This window comes from Erpetoichthys calabaricus, chromosome 3, assembly GCF_900747795.2.
Source record: "Erpetoichthys calabaricus chromosome 3, fErpCal1.3, whole genome shotgun sequence".
Lineage (NCBI taxonomy): Eukaryota > Metazoa > Chordata > Cladistia > Polypteriformes > Polypteridae > Erpetoichthys > Erpetoichthys calabaricus.
The window spans coordinates 260,381,200-260,398,187 of NC_041396.2; the positions used below are offsets into that span (position 1 = coordinate 260,381,200).

Consider the following 16,988-nt stretch of genomic DNA (forward strand, 5'->3'; position numbering starts at 1 on the left):
TACACAGGCTTTTAAATTCTTAAATAAAAGAAATACAAATTAAACCATTTAAAATATCAATTAATGCACAGGAAAAGCTGTACTGTTAAACTCAAATGCATATGGCTAACTGAAAAAAGATGCATCTGTGCAAATAATTTTGAACAAATCATTCACTGCCTCAGAAACCATTAAGGACATATCTATCTGGAAATCTGTTCTAAGTGGTTTACCCTCTCAAATCACACAATGACATTAAAACATCAACTAATTATCACCTGCGAATCCTTTGTAATATCTCTGCCAGTGAGGCGGAAATGTCAGAAATACTTTGTAGAGAAGCAATGGCTTTTGAATTATTTGTCAAATGTTAACACAGTTAAAAACTATTTTGTTCACTGAAGGTTCTGCTTTTGTATAAAGTTTCTCAAAATCTATTTCTTAAATAAAAGACTTAAAGTATGGCTGAATTTATAGAAATAAAGACCAGGCCATGTAAATTATGAACAAATGGCTAAAAGTAAAAATTTTATTGTTTACAGTGGTGTCACATTAACTGGGGCTTCTGTAAAGGCAAATACACATAATTCCATGTTAAGTACAATACCATGCTTCCCATACTTATGAAGTTGAAAATTATCATACATTTAGCATTCGACTTGATATTTTACAAGTCATTCAAGAAAAAAAGGCCAGACCATACTGTATATACTGCAAAACATTCTCTCTTATCTGATGAAATGAATGGTATGGCATCTTCCCACTTATGCTTTTAGAATAATGATTTTCTCAAATGACCAATTTATCCATAACTCAAATAATATTTAATAATTCTATCATCATGCTTATATATTAGAAAAACAAAGTAACTTTGTTAAAGTATGACATTTATGAACAAAAGAAAACTGTAAAGAAGAGAAGAAAAAGTTAAAGATCATTTAATGAATGTCTTGCTTTTAAGGGTTTAAAGTCTGAACATCTTCAATTTTATATTAGAAACTTGTTTATGGAAATACAGTACAGTTAAACAATAAGTAGCTTTTCTGATAGAGTAGCTACAAAATGATGAGTAAGCTATTTCAGTGTTTAATTTAGTAACTGTGTTTGAAGATGGCATTCCATAAAGCAGGAATGAGTTGACAGTCATTTAATACTATTGAAGACTTGATCACCGAAGATGTCCGTGCCACCTATGACTGTTGAGAACGCAACTGTTTAATATGCTCTTTTCAACCTCTACCATTTTTAATCAATTATAGACACTGTCACAGTCATTATTAATCAACATGGTTAAACAACATCACCTTACTTTAGTAAAGCAGTGGTAAACAAATGTGTCTTTTCATTGTAATCAAGGACTTTTTATCTGTTTAAAGCATCAGAATTCTCATTCATCTCACTTACAAACCTTTTCCAGTGTTAGTCAACAATAAGTGCTTAATTTTTGTAAGAACAATTAGAGAGGGATGTTTATTTCTGCTTTTATAGAACTATATTGTCATTCTCTTCACATTGAGACTCATGTGTCATTATGGTTAGAGAAGCTAACTTAGCTGAAAGGTCTTGGGCTAAATTTCTTGCCCAAGTTCTATGTGCAATTTTCCTGGTGTTTAGCACAAGCAAAAGTGAATGTTAGTTTAACTACTGTATCAATTTGGTCCTCTCGAGTGACTCTTAGTTAATCTTTCCATACAAAAAAATAAAAAATTAAAGCAGGTATAGTATATGTAGGTACAAATAGATAGCATGCCCTGCAAGGGACAGATTTAGGCTCCAAATGTAGATGGGATGATAGATGTAATTTAAGACTAAGCCTTGGACATAAGACATTCGACAAACACTGCACATTTTTAATAAGCAGGCACAAAAGTGAATTGTTATGCACCATAAGGAGGAGTGGATAATAAATTCAAAAATAATAAACTTGTTAGTATCCAAAATTAAACTTTTTACGTGCTTATGAAACATCACATTAAAAACAGAAGTAAAATTAAATTGTCCAGAAATCATATTTACATCTAAGAAAATTAAGCAAGCAAATATTCCATAGATATGAAACAGCCATTTACCACTAAACACCTACAGTCTTTGTCCCATGAACATAAAACTAATTTTTCCTAGCATTTACAGTATCTGTAATCAGGCAACTTAAGTTTGATACTCTGCATATTATATAAATACAAATATTCATTATTGCATGTCCATTATTCTACTTCTACACATTTTTCTGTGGTGAACGTAAATGTCTAGTAGACCAACATTCTTGTAAAGGTCTTGAAAGCAGGTAATTAAAGCACTTGAACTGCAAGGTTAGGTAGACCTTATCATATTATTGATCCGACTAATTAAGCAAACAAATCACAAAAAGATGTAAAGGAGTGTATTGTGCACAGGACATGTTTCACTCTGTAACAGGCCAATATCATAATGGAAAAATTATACACTCCATAAAAAACAAGTTAAACCTCCCACAAATGCAAACCTTTTGCAAGAGGCAAAAACACAAACATGAAGCCATAAAAGGGTCTCAAGAGAAAAATATTTAAAAAAGAAGCATTAAAATTAGATACGCAATAGTACTTTTTTTGCAGCCCAGCAATTTCTTTTCAGGTATACTAAACAGCTGAAAATATATTAACAGTCTCTCTAAAAATGAAAAGACTATATGCTAAGCATACATCTTTAAAAATTTGCCTTCTGCAAAAATTTCCACATATTTAATCGTCCACAATGAGGGTGCAAAAGCAATCTATAGCAGAATAAATGGCACTGCACATAAAATACACTGTTATGCAGTTCTGATTCGTTCATGACTGGCACCATGCCAGTTATTTCTATTGCTTCAATGATTTAGTTAAATTCCAGTTATTCACAAAATTTTAATTTGGTGAAAATAATTTTAAAATTACTACTGTTTTCACCTGTAAACTGACGGATACTTTAACAGAATAAATGTTCTTTATGAATTAGTTATTTTTATAAAATTAGAGTCCAAGTAAACACTAGTAAATAACTGTTTAGAAGTGAAAGATTATGTATTTTAGAAGCAGAACTGTTTAGTATTGTTTCTATCAAAAACATTTAGCTCAAAGCAAGTGGCTCTTGCAAAGACAGTGTCAAATATTACAAAGAACTCCAAATCCACTAATTTTTTGCAGAATGTTTCATTTTAAAAACGAGCCAAAGTAATATAAAGGGTTTAAGCTGACTGTAAACTGCATAACATAATTATGACAGACTGTTTAAATATTCAGATTCTCCTGGTACCAAAAAATAGAAAGTAAAAATATATTATTCACATACATGTTGCAAATTTACAAAATAGGACACTTTTTCTTTAATAATTGTCATTACAACAGCAACTGAAAACAAATCAGCATATACATTCATTAGGCCAAATTCAAAACTAATTTACATTATATATTAGAGAGACATCCCATATAATTAACAGAGTTTTAAGTATAATACAGAAAACGCTATGTATTCTAAAGATTTACTATGCAGCTGGCTAAAAGATCAGTTTTGTGTTAAAATTTCATTTAATGCACAAAAAATGTTGACATTTTATTATATGGCTCCTTCTTTTTGTTCATCTTAACACATGTTATTTGCAAACTTATAAATCACCAATAACACACATAATGGGACTTTGAAGAAAGCACATTATAATTTAGTATAGTTTAAAAACAAACCAATTTTTTCCTACAATTCTCAGTAGCATACAGTATATGGGACATTTAAACATAAAAACATGATTTTTTTACATAAACAAATCAAAAGCATTCTATATTCTTTAAAATAAGGTCTTAATGTGAAGGCAAAATGGAAATGAAAGCTTGGGTCTTTTGCAAAACATTCAATGCTAATAAACTTTTATGCTGTTGGCATCTGAAAATACAAGAGCAGCATAACATACGTCTATTAATGTTCACAATTCTTAATGTATCAGCATATACTGGCTCACTCCAAACCTTACAGATGTCATACGTTTTCTCCCGTAACTATCCAAGTATATTAAATAACTGCAGAAACAAGCTAAAATTAAACAATCATCAGTTTTAGTTGTGACAGAAAGACAGGTGGCTAAAAATACGTCTTATACAATATATATAACATCTAAACAAAGCTTTCTTTAGTCTCTGAATTGGAAAAGTCAATGCAAACATTTTGATAGTACGTCGCAACAAAAACAAAGTACACTTATTTCATGAGAAAAGTATCCTTCACTAGGATGAAGAAAAGATCACATTAGGCAATTTTTCAAACTGTATACATGATATATGATTTGGTAAACACTAACTTATCAGGTTAAGAAATAAGGCTAGGGAAGAGGAAAAAAAACATAAAATAAAACAAAAAGAGGTTGGAGGTACACAATGTACCCAGATAGTCCAGTGCAATTCTACAATTAATAATTTTGGAAGAGCAAAAGAGAGAAATAACATTTCACCTTATTTTGAATTTTAGCCAAAAAATAAAATGTTGTTAATTAACTTACTCATTACACGGGTTTATTATAATAATGTAATCTATAAGAGAAAGTTTAATCTAAAATACTGTGGCTTTATTATTAATATTCTGATATTAATTTAATTTCTCCCTTTCAGCTACTCTAAATACCCTTTTAAAATATACTTCTCTAACAACTAATGTAATTTAACCTAAGCACATCATGAGAAAAATGTCACAAGACAGGATCTTCCTTTTTCATGTATTGCCTGTGGGAAAATATACTAATGTATCGTATGCAGTGTGAACATAAAATAAACCTTTCCAGTTCTCTTAAAAAAAAGTGAAGAATTTACAAACTATTTTCGTGCTGAAAATGGAGTCCAGTGCAGTATAACATTGGTCCTCCAATGGGCTTCCCATACTATTTTGCGATAATAAGGCAATTAATTCATTTTGTAGTGAAAAGAAGACAGTTGTTGTAGGTATTTTTGGATCCACCACATAGTAGACAAGGAGAAAAAAAACACAAAATTTCCTATTGTATTACTTTTAAAAACAATGAAACTACCTAAGCATCAAAACTTAAAGTACTAAACGATACAGTGTAGGGCTTAGCAATATAAAAGAAAAATGGGGCATCCTAATAATGTGGGCTAGAAAACTGATTATTTCTGTGGTCTGAAACAGCCTTAATGAATTTACACAGCTATGATATTTACATGTTTACTTTCCAAATTTTAAAACTGTATATTAAAATACATTAATGCCTCCTGAAGTAACATGCGATTGAAGGCAATTTTTTGAAAGGATTAAAGTCTACAAATTTTGCAGGCATATTGTACAACAAATAAATGGGCTAGCAACTGGATATTGAGAAAATATATATAGTTATGTATAGTAGTTCTTTACGTATGTACTTTAATAATGTGCATCAGCATATACCTTTCTTTCCCCCACAAAGCGTAAGTTAATCTTTTCCATGTTACAAAATATTCTCTCACATTTCTAAAAGCATATAAAGTACATAAAGTAGATCTTTGGTTTCTACAGATTTCAGTTCAACTTCACCAAGGCATTGGCTATGTTACTATTTTAAAACAATTCCACACAAACATAAGGATATGTTATTAAGAGTGAACCAATTTTGCATTTCATAAAAAGACATAAAAAAAAAAAAATTGAAAGAAAACAATTAGCCTACACACACACAAAAAAATCACTTTCCCCTACTTACATTGATGACATCTTCTCTTAGGTGGACTCACATTATAAACACCTTTCTTTATAGAAATAATTCAAAATTAATAGTAGCAATTGTATCAAAATCAAGACAATACAGCCAAAAAGTCAAAGCCATGGTAAGTCACATAGAACATTTTAGTGTTAGGCCTTAAAATTGAAAACTGATAGTGTTTTTACACTGCACCAGGAAATTTCTTTTAAAAAACACATGTCTATATTGAAATATTAAAGTAGCTCTGTCAACAGCATAAAAAACAAAAATTTAAAGCCAAAGGTGTTACCATATGCTTGTTTAACATTTAATTAATAAATAAATACTGAGGCATTCCTGTCCACCAATAATTTGTTAATGACATTTGATCGTTTCCCGTTTATCCATGCACTTTAATAACAACATTAAAATATTGAAGATTAGGGACTATCTGAATAAGTAGGGCAAAAACAATTTGTGGACTGCCCATGTTCAAACTATACCAACAAGTTACAAGTCCTTGCTCAGTTGGTGAACCAATGCTACTGAAAACATCACTATAGCTTGCCAAAACTATTCATTCTTACAGTACTATAAAAATTTTTATTATTGTTTTTTTTATCCGTAACTGACCCACTTTACCTTTCCCAAAATGAGATACAGATACCTTACAAAAATTAAATTAAGACAGTTTTATTTCCTCAAATAAAGTGCAAACTGACAATTAATAGTATGTAAACCTTTCCACAACGCCTAACTTTCACATGAAAGTAAGACACGGCAAGGCTTATTCTCATTTAAGATATGTTTAGATTTCTGAAGGGAATTTATACAATTTTCACTGTGCTCTGGCTCTGTGGACAACTCCACAATTGTGATTGAATAGACGCAAATTAAAAAGGAGATAATTTCAATTGGACAAATCAGACCAACTATTTTCTATTTTTCTATTAAAGGCAGTAAGATGTTTTTTTTTCTTTTCAATAAATGATTCCTTGTAGCTTATGATGATAATAGTAGATGGGTCTTAAAATAAGCTCTAGATTGTCTTTTTCTGTTAACAGACACTGTTTCATTATAAAAAAGCAAATTCAGAGACCACTATCTACATAAGCCTTAGCAAACAGGTTTTGCTTTTATCCCACAGTGATACACATATTAAAAAAATCTGTAATTTGAAATTATAGCAAGTTTCTAAATTATTAACATGAGACCTTCCTTTGCTGAATCTCTAGCTGAAAAATCTCATGAGACCACAACATTTTGCATTCTTTACATGCTATACATTTTATCTTGGAATGTGCCACCACTGCATCAGAATAAGAAAAGAGATAAAAATATTAATTTGTAATAATGAAAAACCCAACTTTGTAGTCATCATAGTGCATTAAAGCAGTGAAAATTGACTAATGTGTATCAGAACCTGTAACAATAAAAGCAAGCTGCATGAGAAATTTACAGTAATTGTGAAATTAAAATATACAGGGCATTCTTTAGATTGACTCTCATGATGAAATAAAGCTTAAAAGTAAACAAAATTGATTTATATTTTCTATTGACTAAATAGGGAAAATCCATGATCATAGCTATTTATATTTATAAAAAGAATCCTAAAACTAAAAGAAAGAAATCACCACCTAAATTAAGCATAATAGGTAACAGTCACATAATCACAAAAAACATCCGATATGCCAAACATTATTCCAGCAAAGAACCACAGGTGAAAGAAAAAGCTTTGGCACACATTTCTCAGCTTCAAAATAGTAACATAACACCCTTTCTTTAAAAAAAAAAAAAAAAAAAAAAAAGAGACCCTTTTCAGATCCACCACATACACAGATGGTGGGATCAATATATACAGTACACATCAAGGTCTAAACCAAGAAAATTTTTAATTAAAGCAGCTTTCTTAATTATACTCTCCCAGCTCATGTAGAATTTTCATGCTGTAGGTTGTATTCAAGTTTGAACTTTTCTTTCATTTTCAATTACAGTCGCTGTTTACCAGTTCATGATGCAGTTCCTGTTCAGAGTCATAAAGTACACTTGACTACTCCCACCTGAACGCACTGATGCAAAAAACACCTAAGAAAAGACAAAATACTAAAAATTATCATTCTAAAATTTACATCTTTCAAACATGCCACTTACCAATACGATGAAATTTAATATGAAAATAATGTGTATCTATTATAAAAAGAAATCTCCTGTCCTGAAAAGCAAAAAGCAAGTCTACGATACGTGATCTTCTCGTAAGACATTTTAAAGACCCGCAAGACCAAAGACACGCCCTACTTACAATCTATCAAATAGGACAATAGGCAGCAAAACATTCAGTCTTGTGAAGGATTTGAGCACACACAGATCCAGGGCTGAAAGCGCATATAAAGCGTATAAGGTACGTTATAAATTAAATGTCGACATCTAAGCGAAGAAGAAAGCAGCGCGGAGAAAAGAGACTCAAATGCATTTTGCAGAAAAAAGAGCAAAAAAGAATAATCGAGGTGCAAATTCAGAAAATAAAGTAATTATCAGCCCGGAACAAATGGAATTGAAAAAAAAGCATGTCCAATCCGGATCAGAATTAAAAGACAATGAGTAAAAGAAAGTAGAACTTCATAAAGACGTTTACAAACATTGACGCTAAACATATGCAGAGTAGGTTAGAGAGTATGAAACCAGTGAAATTAGAAAGGCTCAAAAAAAAAAAAAAAAAAAGGCGCTATACATATGTGGAGAAAGTTAAAGGATATGAAAGTAGGAAAATTAGAAAATCTAAAAAAAAAAAAAAAAAAAGAAAGTAAAGATCGCAGTAGCGCAAACAAACTGCCTCATTTAACTATGCACCAGTCTAACTTTGGTCTTGCACAATAATTATTACATTATTTGCACCTTAACACTTAATTCTACTTTATTCACATAATTTTACTTATTTAATATGTTGTACTATACTGTTATCTTTCAATCTATGACTTTTTGTTAATCTAACTGATATTCTTCTAACTTTGCACAGTTTTTGATAAGCGGATCAGGATGCATTTCACTGCGTGTTGTCCTGTATAACTATGCATGTGACAAATAAAGAATCTTGAGAATTTCAAAAACGGAGTTTACCGCACATGCATTTATTGGTTACTTTGTTCATGTATATATATTTACTTGTCTGCTTATTTAAAAAGCTACATTTACCCCAGGAGTCAAAAACGTTCTGTCTAGCCCTTGTACAAAAACCTAGACAAAAGCTGGGGTATCAACTTGGTAACCCCATGTACTTTTGGAACTGTGAGAGGAAAATAGCACGACTTTACAGACAGGAGTCCAATGCAGAACTCTACTTACTTTTTTACTTTGTAAAAAAAAAAAAAAAAAAAATTATTAACTGCTGATGATGTAGATCGTTTTGTCTGTGCTGAAATTCCAAACAGAGAAACTTATCCTGACCTCATTAAAAAGATTCAGCATATTGGGACTCGCAAGATTACAAATATTGTTTTTACAGAAGTTCTGAAATAAAAGTGAAACTAATGAAATAGGAACAATTCAAAGAAAAAAAAATCTTAAAAGTGTGTATCCAGAAAACCAAACATGGGGGTTGGCGAGCGAAGCAAGCAGGGGGCGAAGCCCCCTAGTAAATTATTAAAAATTGGCCACAGTATCTTCCTAAATACAGTAAGATCAACTGGATTTCCATTTAACCAAACAATCCTGCTACCTCCATTGATTAGGCAGTCATTTTATTGCGAGATTCAATTTTAATTTCTTAAAATATATAAAATGTATATATTACCCACTTTCATTTTACACAAAAACATATCATGAATACTTGATAAACTACATTCATCTGCCTGTAATGTGAAACCCATTCAAGCAGCAATGGGTGCAAGGCATGAATCAAACATGGAAAATGTTACCAGCTGGTCACTGAGCAATGCTATACTCACTTATTCACTCATGCACCCACAGACACACAAAGTTGGAGTTGCCAATATGTGATTATATGTTTATCAGTTAATCACTGAGACAATTTTTAAAAACAACAATAAAAAGCATTTTTTGTTTAAATAATGAGAAAAGGTGTCTAGATCAAAGTTATATGCCTGCTAAAGCAGTTACAACATGCTATAATAATACTAAAAACTGGGGGGGTGGGTGAAATGTGTAAAATTGTGATAAACAACAGATACAGGAACTTTGCTTGATGAACATTCTAATTTTGTTTGAGGCTGTGACACTCCACCTTAGATGCAATTTGTATAGTAACCCAGGTAAACTCATTCTTTCAAGGGGTTTGATGGCTGAAGTGAGAACATGAACAAAATCCTAATCTCATACTGATTTGGTACTGCTTACTCCCACCACCCCTTTGCTTCCGTATATCTTTTAAAATTGCTTCTGTCATTTATAAAGCATAACTTCAACAAAAATGTATAGTTCAAAGTATAAACTCAAAAAAATATCAGACTTTTTTGATACTCTTGAACTTAAACTTGAATCATGTGCCTCCCTTCTCAACTACTTATGGAGGTAGTTGGACATTCTTTTCCCCCCTCTCTCTCTCTCTCATATTTTGGCTGTGGTAAATCAAAAATAATTCCCAAGTGCTTAAACAGCTGTTAAATATCAAATGCAAAAACAGAAATGAAACGTTCATCTACAATTGTGCTTGGGAAAGAGACATACAATGAAACAAAAACAAAGGTGGTTGCTTTCTTACAAAGCTGACTTTCAGGACGAGCAACCTTAAAAGGCCTGCTAGACAGGCAGATTTATGGAGTGATAATCTTGTCCAAAGTAATATGATGAACTCACTTTGTAACTGCTTTTCAATCTTATGTTAGTGAGCAGCGTGTGCAACCTTATACATTCAGTTGTGAAAGTGGCTGTTCACTTAGGAAAATGAAAACCCACTAATAGGTTGACACTCATGGTTCAAACCTAAATTAAAGATTTTTTTTTAATCTTTATGAATAAACAAGCACATGTAAATAGTTCAGCTGTCAATCACATGAAGTGAAGCAGTTTAACAAAAAAAGACCATTGTCAAAAGTGTGTCCGTTAAAGAGACCAGCAGTCAGTAGTCCCAATCTGAACTCAGATTGTACTGTATATATTTTTATACATTCATTTCTTAGTATGAACACAGCTATAATGAACAACTGTGATGAGAAGAGGACATTCAGCCTATCTTGCTCATCCATCCTGTTCACCTTGATTGTCCAAAATAAGACAAGATTAAAAATGACCCTAAAGTTCTATCTACTCTTCACCTCATAACTTGGTAAATTAAAACTAGGATTTGCTGCACTAATTATTTTCATAATTTAAAAAATTTTGATCATGTCATCTCTTAATCTCCATTTGGTTAAACAGAGTTCAACTCCTTCAAACTCAGTCCTGGAATTAGCCTAGTCACTCTTCTCTGAACTTTCTGTTTTCCTTTCAACATCACCAAATTCTGAAAAAGATCACCTCACCATAACTCTTTGCTTCCTGTGTTTGAGTAAATACAGTATTCACCTACACAGTACATCTTGAATTTCCACTTCATTTGGTTTGATAACTCATGTTTTATTTCATTATCAGCCCAATGTGCCTTTTATATAATGGAATAATATTAGCTAGTTTCCAGTCTTCTGGAACTTCCCCAGTGCAGACACATACAGTACTTGTGATGTGAAAGTTGCCAAAATGTCAAAAAAGAAAGTAAAAAATCATCAATTTTAAGCATACTGGAATATTTTTTCATTTCCAGTTAGTGACAAGAAAAAAAACATTAAACTGTGCAATTGGAGATGACTGTTATTTGCTTCAATGTCACAACAATTTTGATCCCTTATTTATTTTGGAAATGTGTGAAAAAACATTTTATGGTGAATACACACACAAGCAATAGCTTAAAATGATGCTAAGTACTAGGGATGTGTAAACAAAGTATCAAACACGGATGTGCCGATAACTGCTTGCTGGTAGTCATATTGGAGTGATACTCTTTTCTTGATTAATCTCCTTAGAGTTAGACCCGACTGTCACTCGGGCTGTAAAAACAGTGCTAAAAGAGTTAGTCCCAAGTGTCAATCGGGAACGGTATATAGACACGTCTTGCATAAGATTCAAGGATTACTCAGGCTGTAAAAGTGCCAAGAGTCAGTGAAACAAAGATGTGCAGTAGGCTTTTCACATTATTATTATTTGTATTATACTTCTATGCTTTTGACTTTGTACTTTTAAGTGTTTTACACGTTTTACAGTAGAAAGATGAGATTTAATAAAAATGTAATTTTTCAAGCCAAAAAAACGCAACGCTTTTTAATGTTAAGGATGTTAATGTACTCAGAAACTACTCCATCTTATGGCTTTTATGAGTACCAAACCAGTACTGGACTTGGACAGCAAGTGACACAAAATTTAAACAGCGAATAAGAGTAAAATAAAAAAATGATGCAAAAAAAAAAAAAAAAAAAAAAAAAAAAAAAAAAAAAGACAGGAAGAGTAATTAGTAGTGAAAAACTTAACATGACTGTTTTTCACTGGAGAAATGGAGACCCCCCCAGTTGTGCAAAACAACTCTCATTAAATGCATGGTGCTTGCATACCAGTCAGATTTGGATTAACAGGGTACATCAAACAGTTTCAAATAGTAGGAAAAAATACCAGAACACATTTTCTTTAAGTCACTTTGCGTTTGCGGATATAACCTTTCTTGTGAGGAGCTTTATTGTTAGTGTCAATTTCAGAAAGCTGTAATGTTCACTTGCTTCTTATTAAACAGTAGCATACAAGTCATAAGCACATTATGCTTCACAGATACAATGCAACAGAAAAAAAGTACAAATAAAAAAGCAAATGCAGTACAAACATTTGTGTGTGCGTCTCTTACTGTTTTATTGTCTTACTGTCACTATTTTGAGGAGACATGCAAGTAAACATTTCACTTTACTAAGTACACATGATAAATGTGAATTTGAGGCATAGACATACCTATCTGAACTTAATATATCAGAAATTAAACAGTGTTCTTCACCAAGGTTATTATAGTTAACGAAAACTAAAATCAAAACTGAAACTATTATTAAAAAAACATTTTCATAAATTGAAATAATTAACAAAACCGAAATGAAAAACTAAAACTAAACGAAACTATTAAAGTAGTTGGAAAGACTAACTGAAATAAAATAATAATTTACTAAAATATTTTTAGTTTTCATTTTTGAATGAATATTCTTGCCATTAGTCTTTAACCCTAAAACAGAAAGTTATCCCCCACGAGCCGCTCGCACATATTCATCCAGTGATCGGCGGCTGGTGACGGAGGGTGGCATTTGCGGTTACAAAGCGAGCTGAATGTGGGTGCGTAAAGCATGTGAAATGGAAAGCGATTTACTGTGCCACCTTCCTTTGTGCTTGTTGTATATCAAGATGTAATTCAAACGCCTGAAAACAGAATGTGCTGGTCAACAAAACGTTTACCATATGGACAGAAAAATCACGAGTGAGTAACGTTTCAGTTTATTTCTCAGGTGACTGCTTTTTGTTAACAGCAATTCACCTGCCACTTCGCACAGGAGAAATCATTTTTACTTTCTCATATACGAAGTATACAGAAAGTAATCATGAAAAAATTCGACCTCAATATTTTGATGCATCTTGACACGATAGACCTCCCAGAGTCCAAAAATACAGTTTTTTTGGAATTGTGTGTGTGTCTTCAAGCAGCTGCAGAGTCCGATTTATTCAACTTTACTTTTATAATACACTGCCTGGCCAAAAAAAAAGTCGGGACCTGGATTTAACTAAGCAAATAGGTACGACCCTTCTATTGGATAATTACTGCATGGGCGATTATCTTTCAGCTGGCAACAAGTTATTTAACCCCAACTGGTGCAATGAGTTGCTTCTCATTTCATCTCGTGGTCGTGGAAAAGATGTTTATCTGTTTGAGAAGGGTCAAATCATTGGCATGCATCAAGCAGAGAAAACATCTAAGAAGATTGCAGAAACTACTAAAATTGGGTTAAGAACTGTCCAACGCATTATTAAAAACTGGAAGGATAGTAGGGACCCATCGTCTTCGAGGAAGAAATGTGGCCGGAAAAAAATCCTGAATGATCGTGATCGGCGATCACTTAAACATTTGGTGAAATCAAATCGAAGAAAAACAACAGTAGAACTCAGGTCTATGTTTAATGGTGAAAGTAAGAGCATTTCCACACACACAATGCGAAGGGAACTCAAGGGATTGGGACTGAACAGCTGTGTAGCCGTAAGAAAATCACTAATCAGTGAGGCAAACCGGAAAAAAAGGCTTCAATTTGCTAGGGAGCATAAAGATTGGCCTCTGGAGCAATGGAAGAAGGTCATGTGGTCTGATGAGTCCAGATTTACCTTGTTCCAGAGTGATCGGCGCATCAGGGTAAGAAGAGAGGCAGATGAAGTGATGCACCCATCATGCAAGATCTTGGTGAAAAATTAATGCAACACTGGATGGAACTAAATCTTGTGACATTGCAGAAGCTTATCGAAACAATGCCACAGCGAATGCGTGCCGTAATCAAAGCTAAAGGCAGTCCAACGAAATATTAGAGTGTGTGACCTTTTTTTTTGGTGGCGACTTTTTTTTTGGCCAGGCAGTGAAATTGTTCAATATATTATTAATTTGACTTGATTTGTTGTTGATGGTTCCTTAATGTACATATTATAAAAATATAATAATTGTCTTGTGGTTTACTCCTCAAATATCCATCCCCATACCTGAGTATATGAGAAAGTCTTGGGGAGACCACTCCCGGTTTTTGAAAATAAAATGGCACTGATCTAGAGATGAAAGCGATGAAAAACTAAACATACTAATGGGTTTTTGCATTTATTCTATATTAATTTATCTTTTTTAGTTCATATTCACAACTCAAAATACCTGATATTGTGAAAGTAATCCATTAGCAGAATTACATTTTAAAATATTTGTCTCCCTTTTTTCAATGTTTTTCTCTCTCAAAATAGATAGTTGAAATATCATATTCTTTTTGTTCTTAACATCAGCCTTATCATACATATTACATACCAGGGAGTTTTCCTGCCTTACATCCAAACCTGCTGTGGTAGGCTCCAGGTTTCCTGCGATCCTGCTCTGGATAAATAGGTTTAGATAATGTATATATTGTTCTTAATCTCAGATGCTGTCTCTGTCGTTTTATGCCTGTCCGTACTCCTATTACCTTCTCTTACTCTGCTCATTATGAGTTTACTGTCCTTTATGTTGGGCTATTCAAGTCTCACCACCCCAAACCTTTGACACTACATGCTTGTTTTTCCTAGGTGGGGTCTGCACACTGATTCAAGTCTAAGAGTCCTGTTCTTCCTTAGCCCCTGTGATTTTCATGAGAAAATATTTTAAAAATTATAAAATTGTGTAAAATTGTTCATATTCAGTATCTAGTTTTGATTATGCTTGTTTTCATCAGACAAAAGCAAGACCAGATAGTGGAAGCTTACTACACTACATGGTTTACTAACATTAAACTCATATCTAAATCTGTTAAGTGCACAGAAATGTCTCTGTGGAAAAAAAACTAAACTAAAACTAAAAATACACAATGAAGGAAAACTAAAACTAAACCGAATTTCCAAGTAAGGTCAGAAAAAATATAGAAATAAAAATTAATAAAAAAAGCAAAACTATAATAACCTTGTTCTCCACTACCAGGTAAGTGATATATTCACCTTTACCTCCTTGGCTATTTTAAACACGAAAGCATGTCAGAACTGTATACCAGTGTGGTCAGTGAAGTGCTTTATAGTGTCATTTCAAGAGTTACAGGTAAGAAGGGAAAAATAAAAATAACTAGACAGAGTGATCTGTCATGGACCTGAAATGTTACTTATTTAAAGAACCTGCCTCTTACATTTGAAAGCTTAGGTAAAGTGTATATTTATTTTAGATGTCAAGAATTACACTTAGGCTACATCTTCTCAAAGCAAAAATTGCAATTTATTAAAAGAGCTTGTATCTGTGGTTGGTTAAATATTAAAACATTTAGAACACTTATAAATATAATAAATATCCACCTTAATAAAAGGACAAGTGTCTGTGTGTGTGTAATTTAAATAATTACATTACCTTATCATTGCGCTCACAAAGAAATTTCAGCCGCTGGGCCCTTTTATGCATGAAAACTCCATCAAGGTGGCCTGTCTCCACACTTCGGATTTCTATAGCCTTTTCTCCCCAACCCATAATCTGGTTTGAACAGATATATGCTGTAGAATGAAATAAAATATATTCACACTCTTTAAAGGCAAAACCAAAACACACAGTACTGTTGTTCAAGAAAGCAGATTAAAAATTGGCAAACAGAAGAGACTAGATACTGAAATAAAGTGATTTGTGGAAGACTTAAAACTTTTGTGGATTTTTCACATTCCACTAACTAAAAATAAAAGTCAAAACGCATCTGAAGAGCATTCTCTTTCACTGATTTTCAACACATGCAATACCCTTAAACATGACTGAACAATTATTAAAATAACAAACTGTATATGTCATAACCACGTGAATTATGCAATAAATGATAATTGCACTGAAGTATGATGAATAGATTACTATTTTTGGAAAAAAGCTGCACATTCACATGTTAAAATTCATTTAGTTTATATAAGAAATCTGGAAATTAACCTGCTGTTAAAAGTAACTGATATCTGTCAATATACAGAGAACATCATACAAACTACTGCAAATCTTGTCTTAATCATTAACTTCAATCTGAAGTAGTAATTACAATTTCCAAATTGAAAACAATTTTCTGCTCAAATGTTTTCTTTCAGATATAAAAATAAACTCGTCTATTTATAAATCTATAGATTTAGAAATTAAAATTAATCATCAGCAAAGCACACTGTATCCTCACCCACAGAGGTAGGCATCTCTCCCCACTGTAATACAACATCCTTTATGATGCGTCCATAAGTGTTGACATAAACGCCCTCATCCTCATAACAGAGTAGCATTTCCATTCCATCAGAGTTAGGCAAGAAAACAATTGCATGAGGCATGACCTGGCTTTGAATCTAAGTTATGAAAAATACACAAGCCATTATATTATGATAGTTAATTTTGAGATTCCTTAAAATGTATCTGATAAGTATTATACTAATAACAATCTTTCTACTTTAACCAACATACACAGATATGTAAAAGGCCATAAAACCTTTTTACTACACATTAAAATAATAGTATGTTTATTATTGTACTTACAGCTAATCTAAAACCTAGTCTAGCACAGAAGTTACACAACATTATGCCACAAAGTTTCGTTATTCATAAAAAAAACACTTATGTAAACTTCTCTGT

The 16,988-nt window shown here is 32.3% G+C and overlaps 1 protein-coding gene across 4 annotated transcripts in view; it reads right to left on the reverse strand.

The window, feature by feature from the left end:
• Positions 1-486: 486 nt before the first annotated feature.
• The window catches only part of mink1 (misshapen-like kinase 1), a 264,519-nt gene continuing 248,017 nt past the window's right edge, over positions 487-16,988 (reverse strand). For all 4 annotated transcript variants that reach the window (XM_028798142.2, XM_051924055.1, XM_028798141.2 and 1 more), the window contains 3 exons: positions 16,546-16,705; positions 15,759-15,898; positions 487-7,729 (listed from right to left, as the gene is read on the reverse strand). In XM_028798142.2, the coding sequence (XP_028653975.1) occupies positions 7,646-7,729; positions 15,759-15,898; positions 16,546-16,705 (384 nt within the window). In that variant the 3' untranslated portion in view covers positions 487-7,645. The remainder of the gene's footprint in view (positions 7,730-15,758; positions 15,899-16,545; positions 16,706-16,988) is intronic.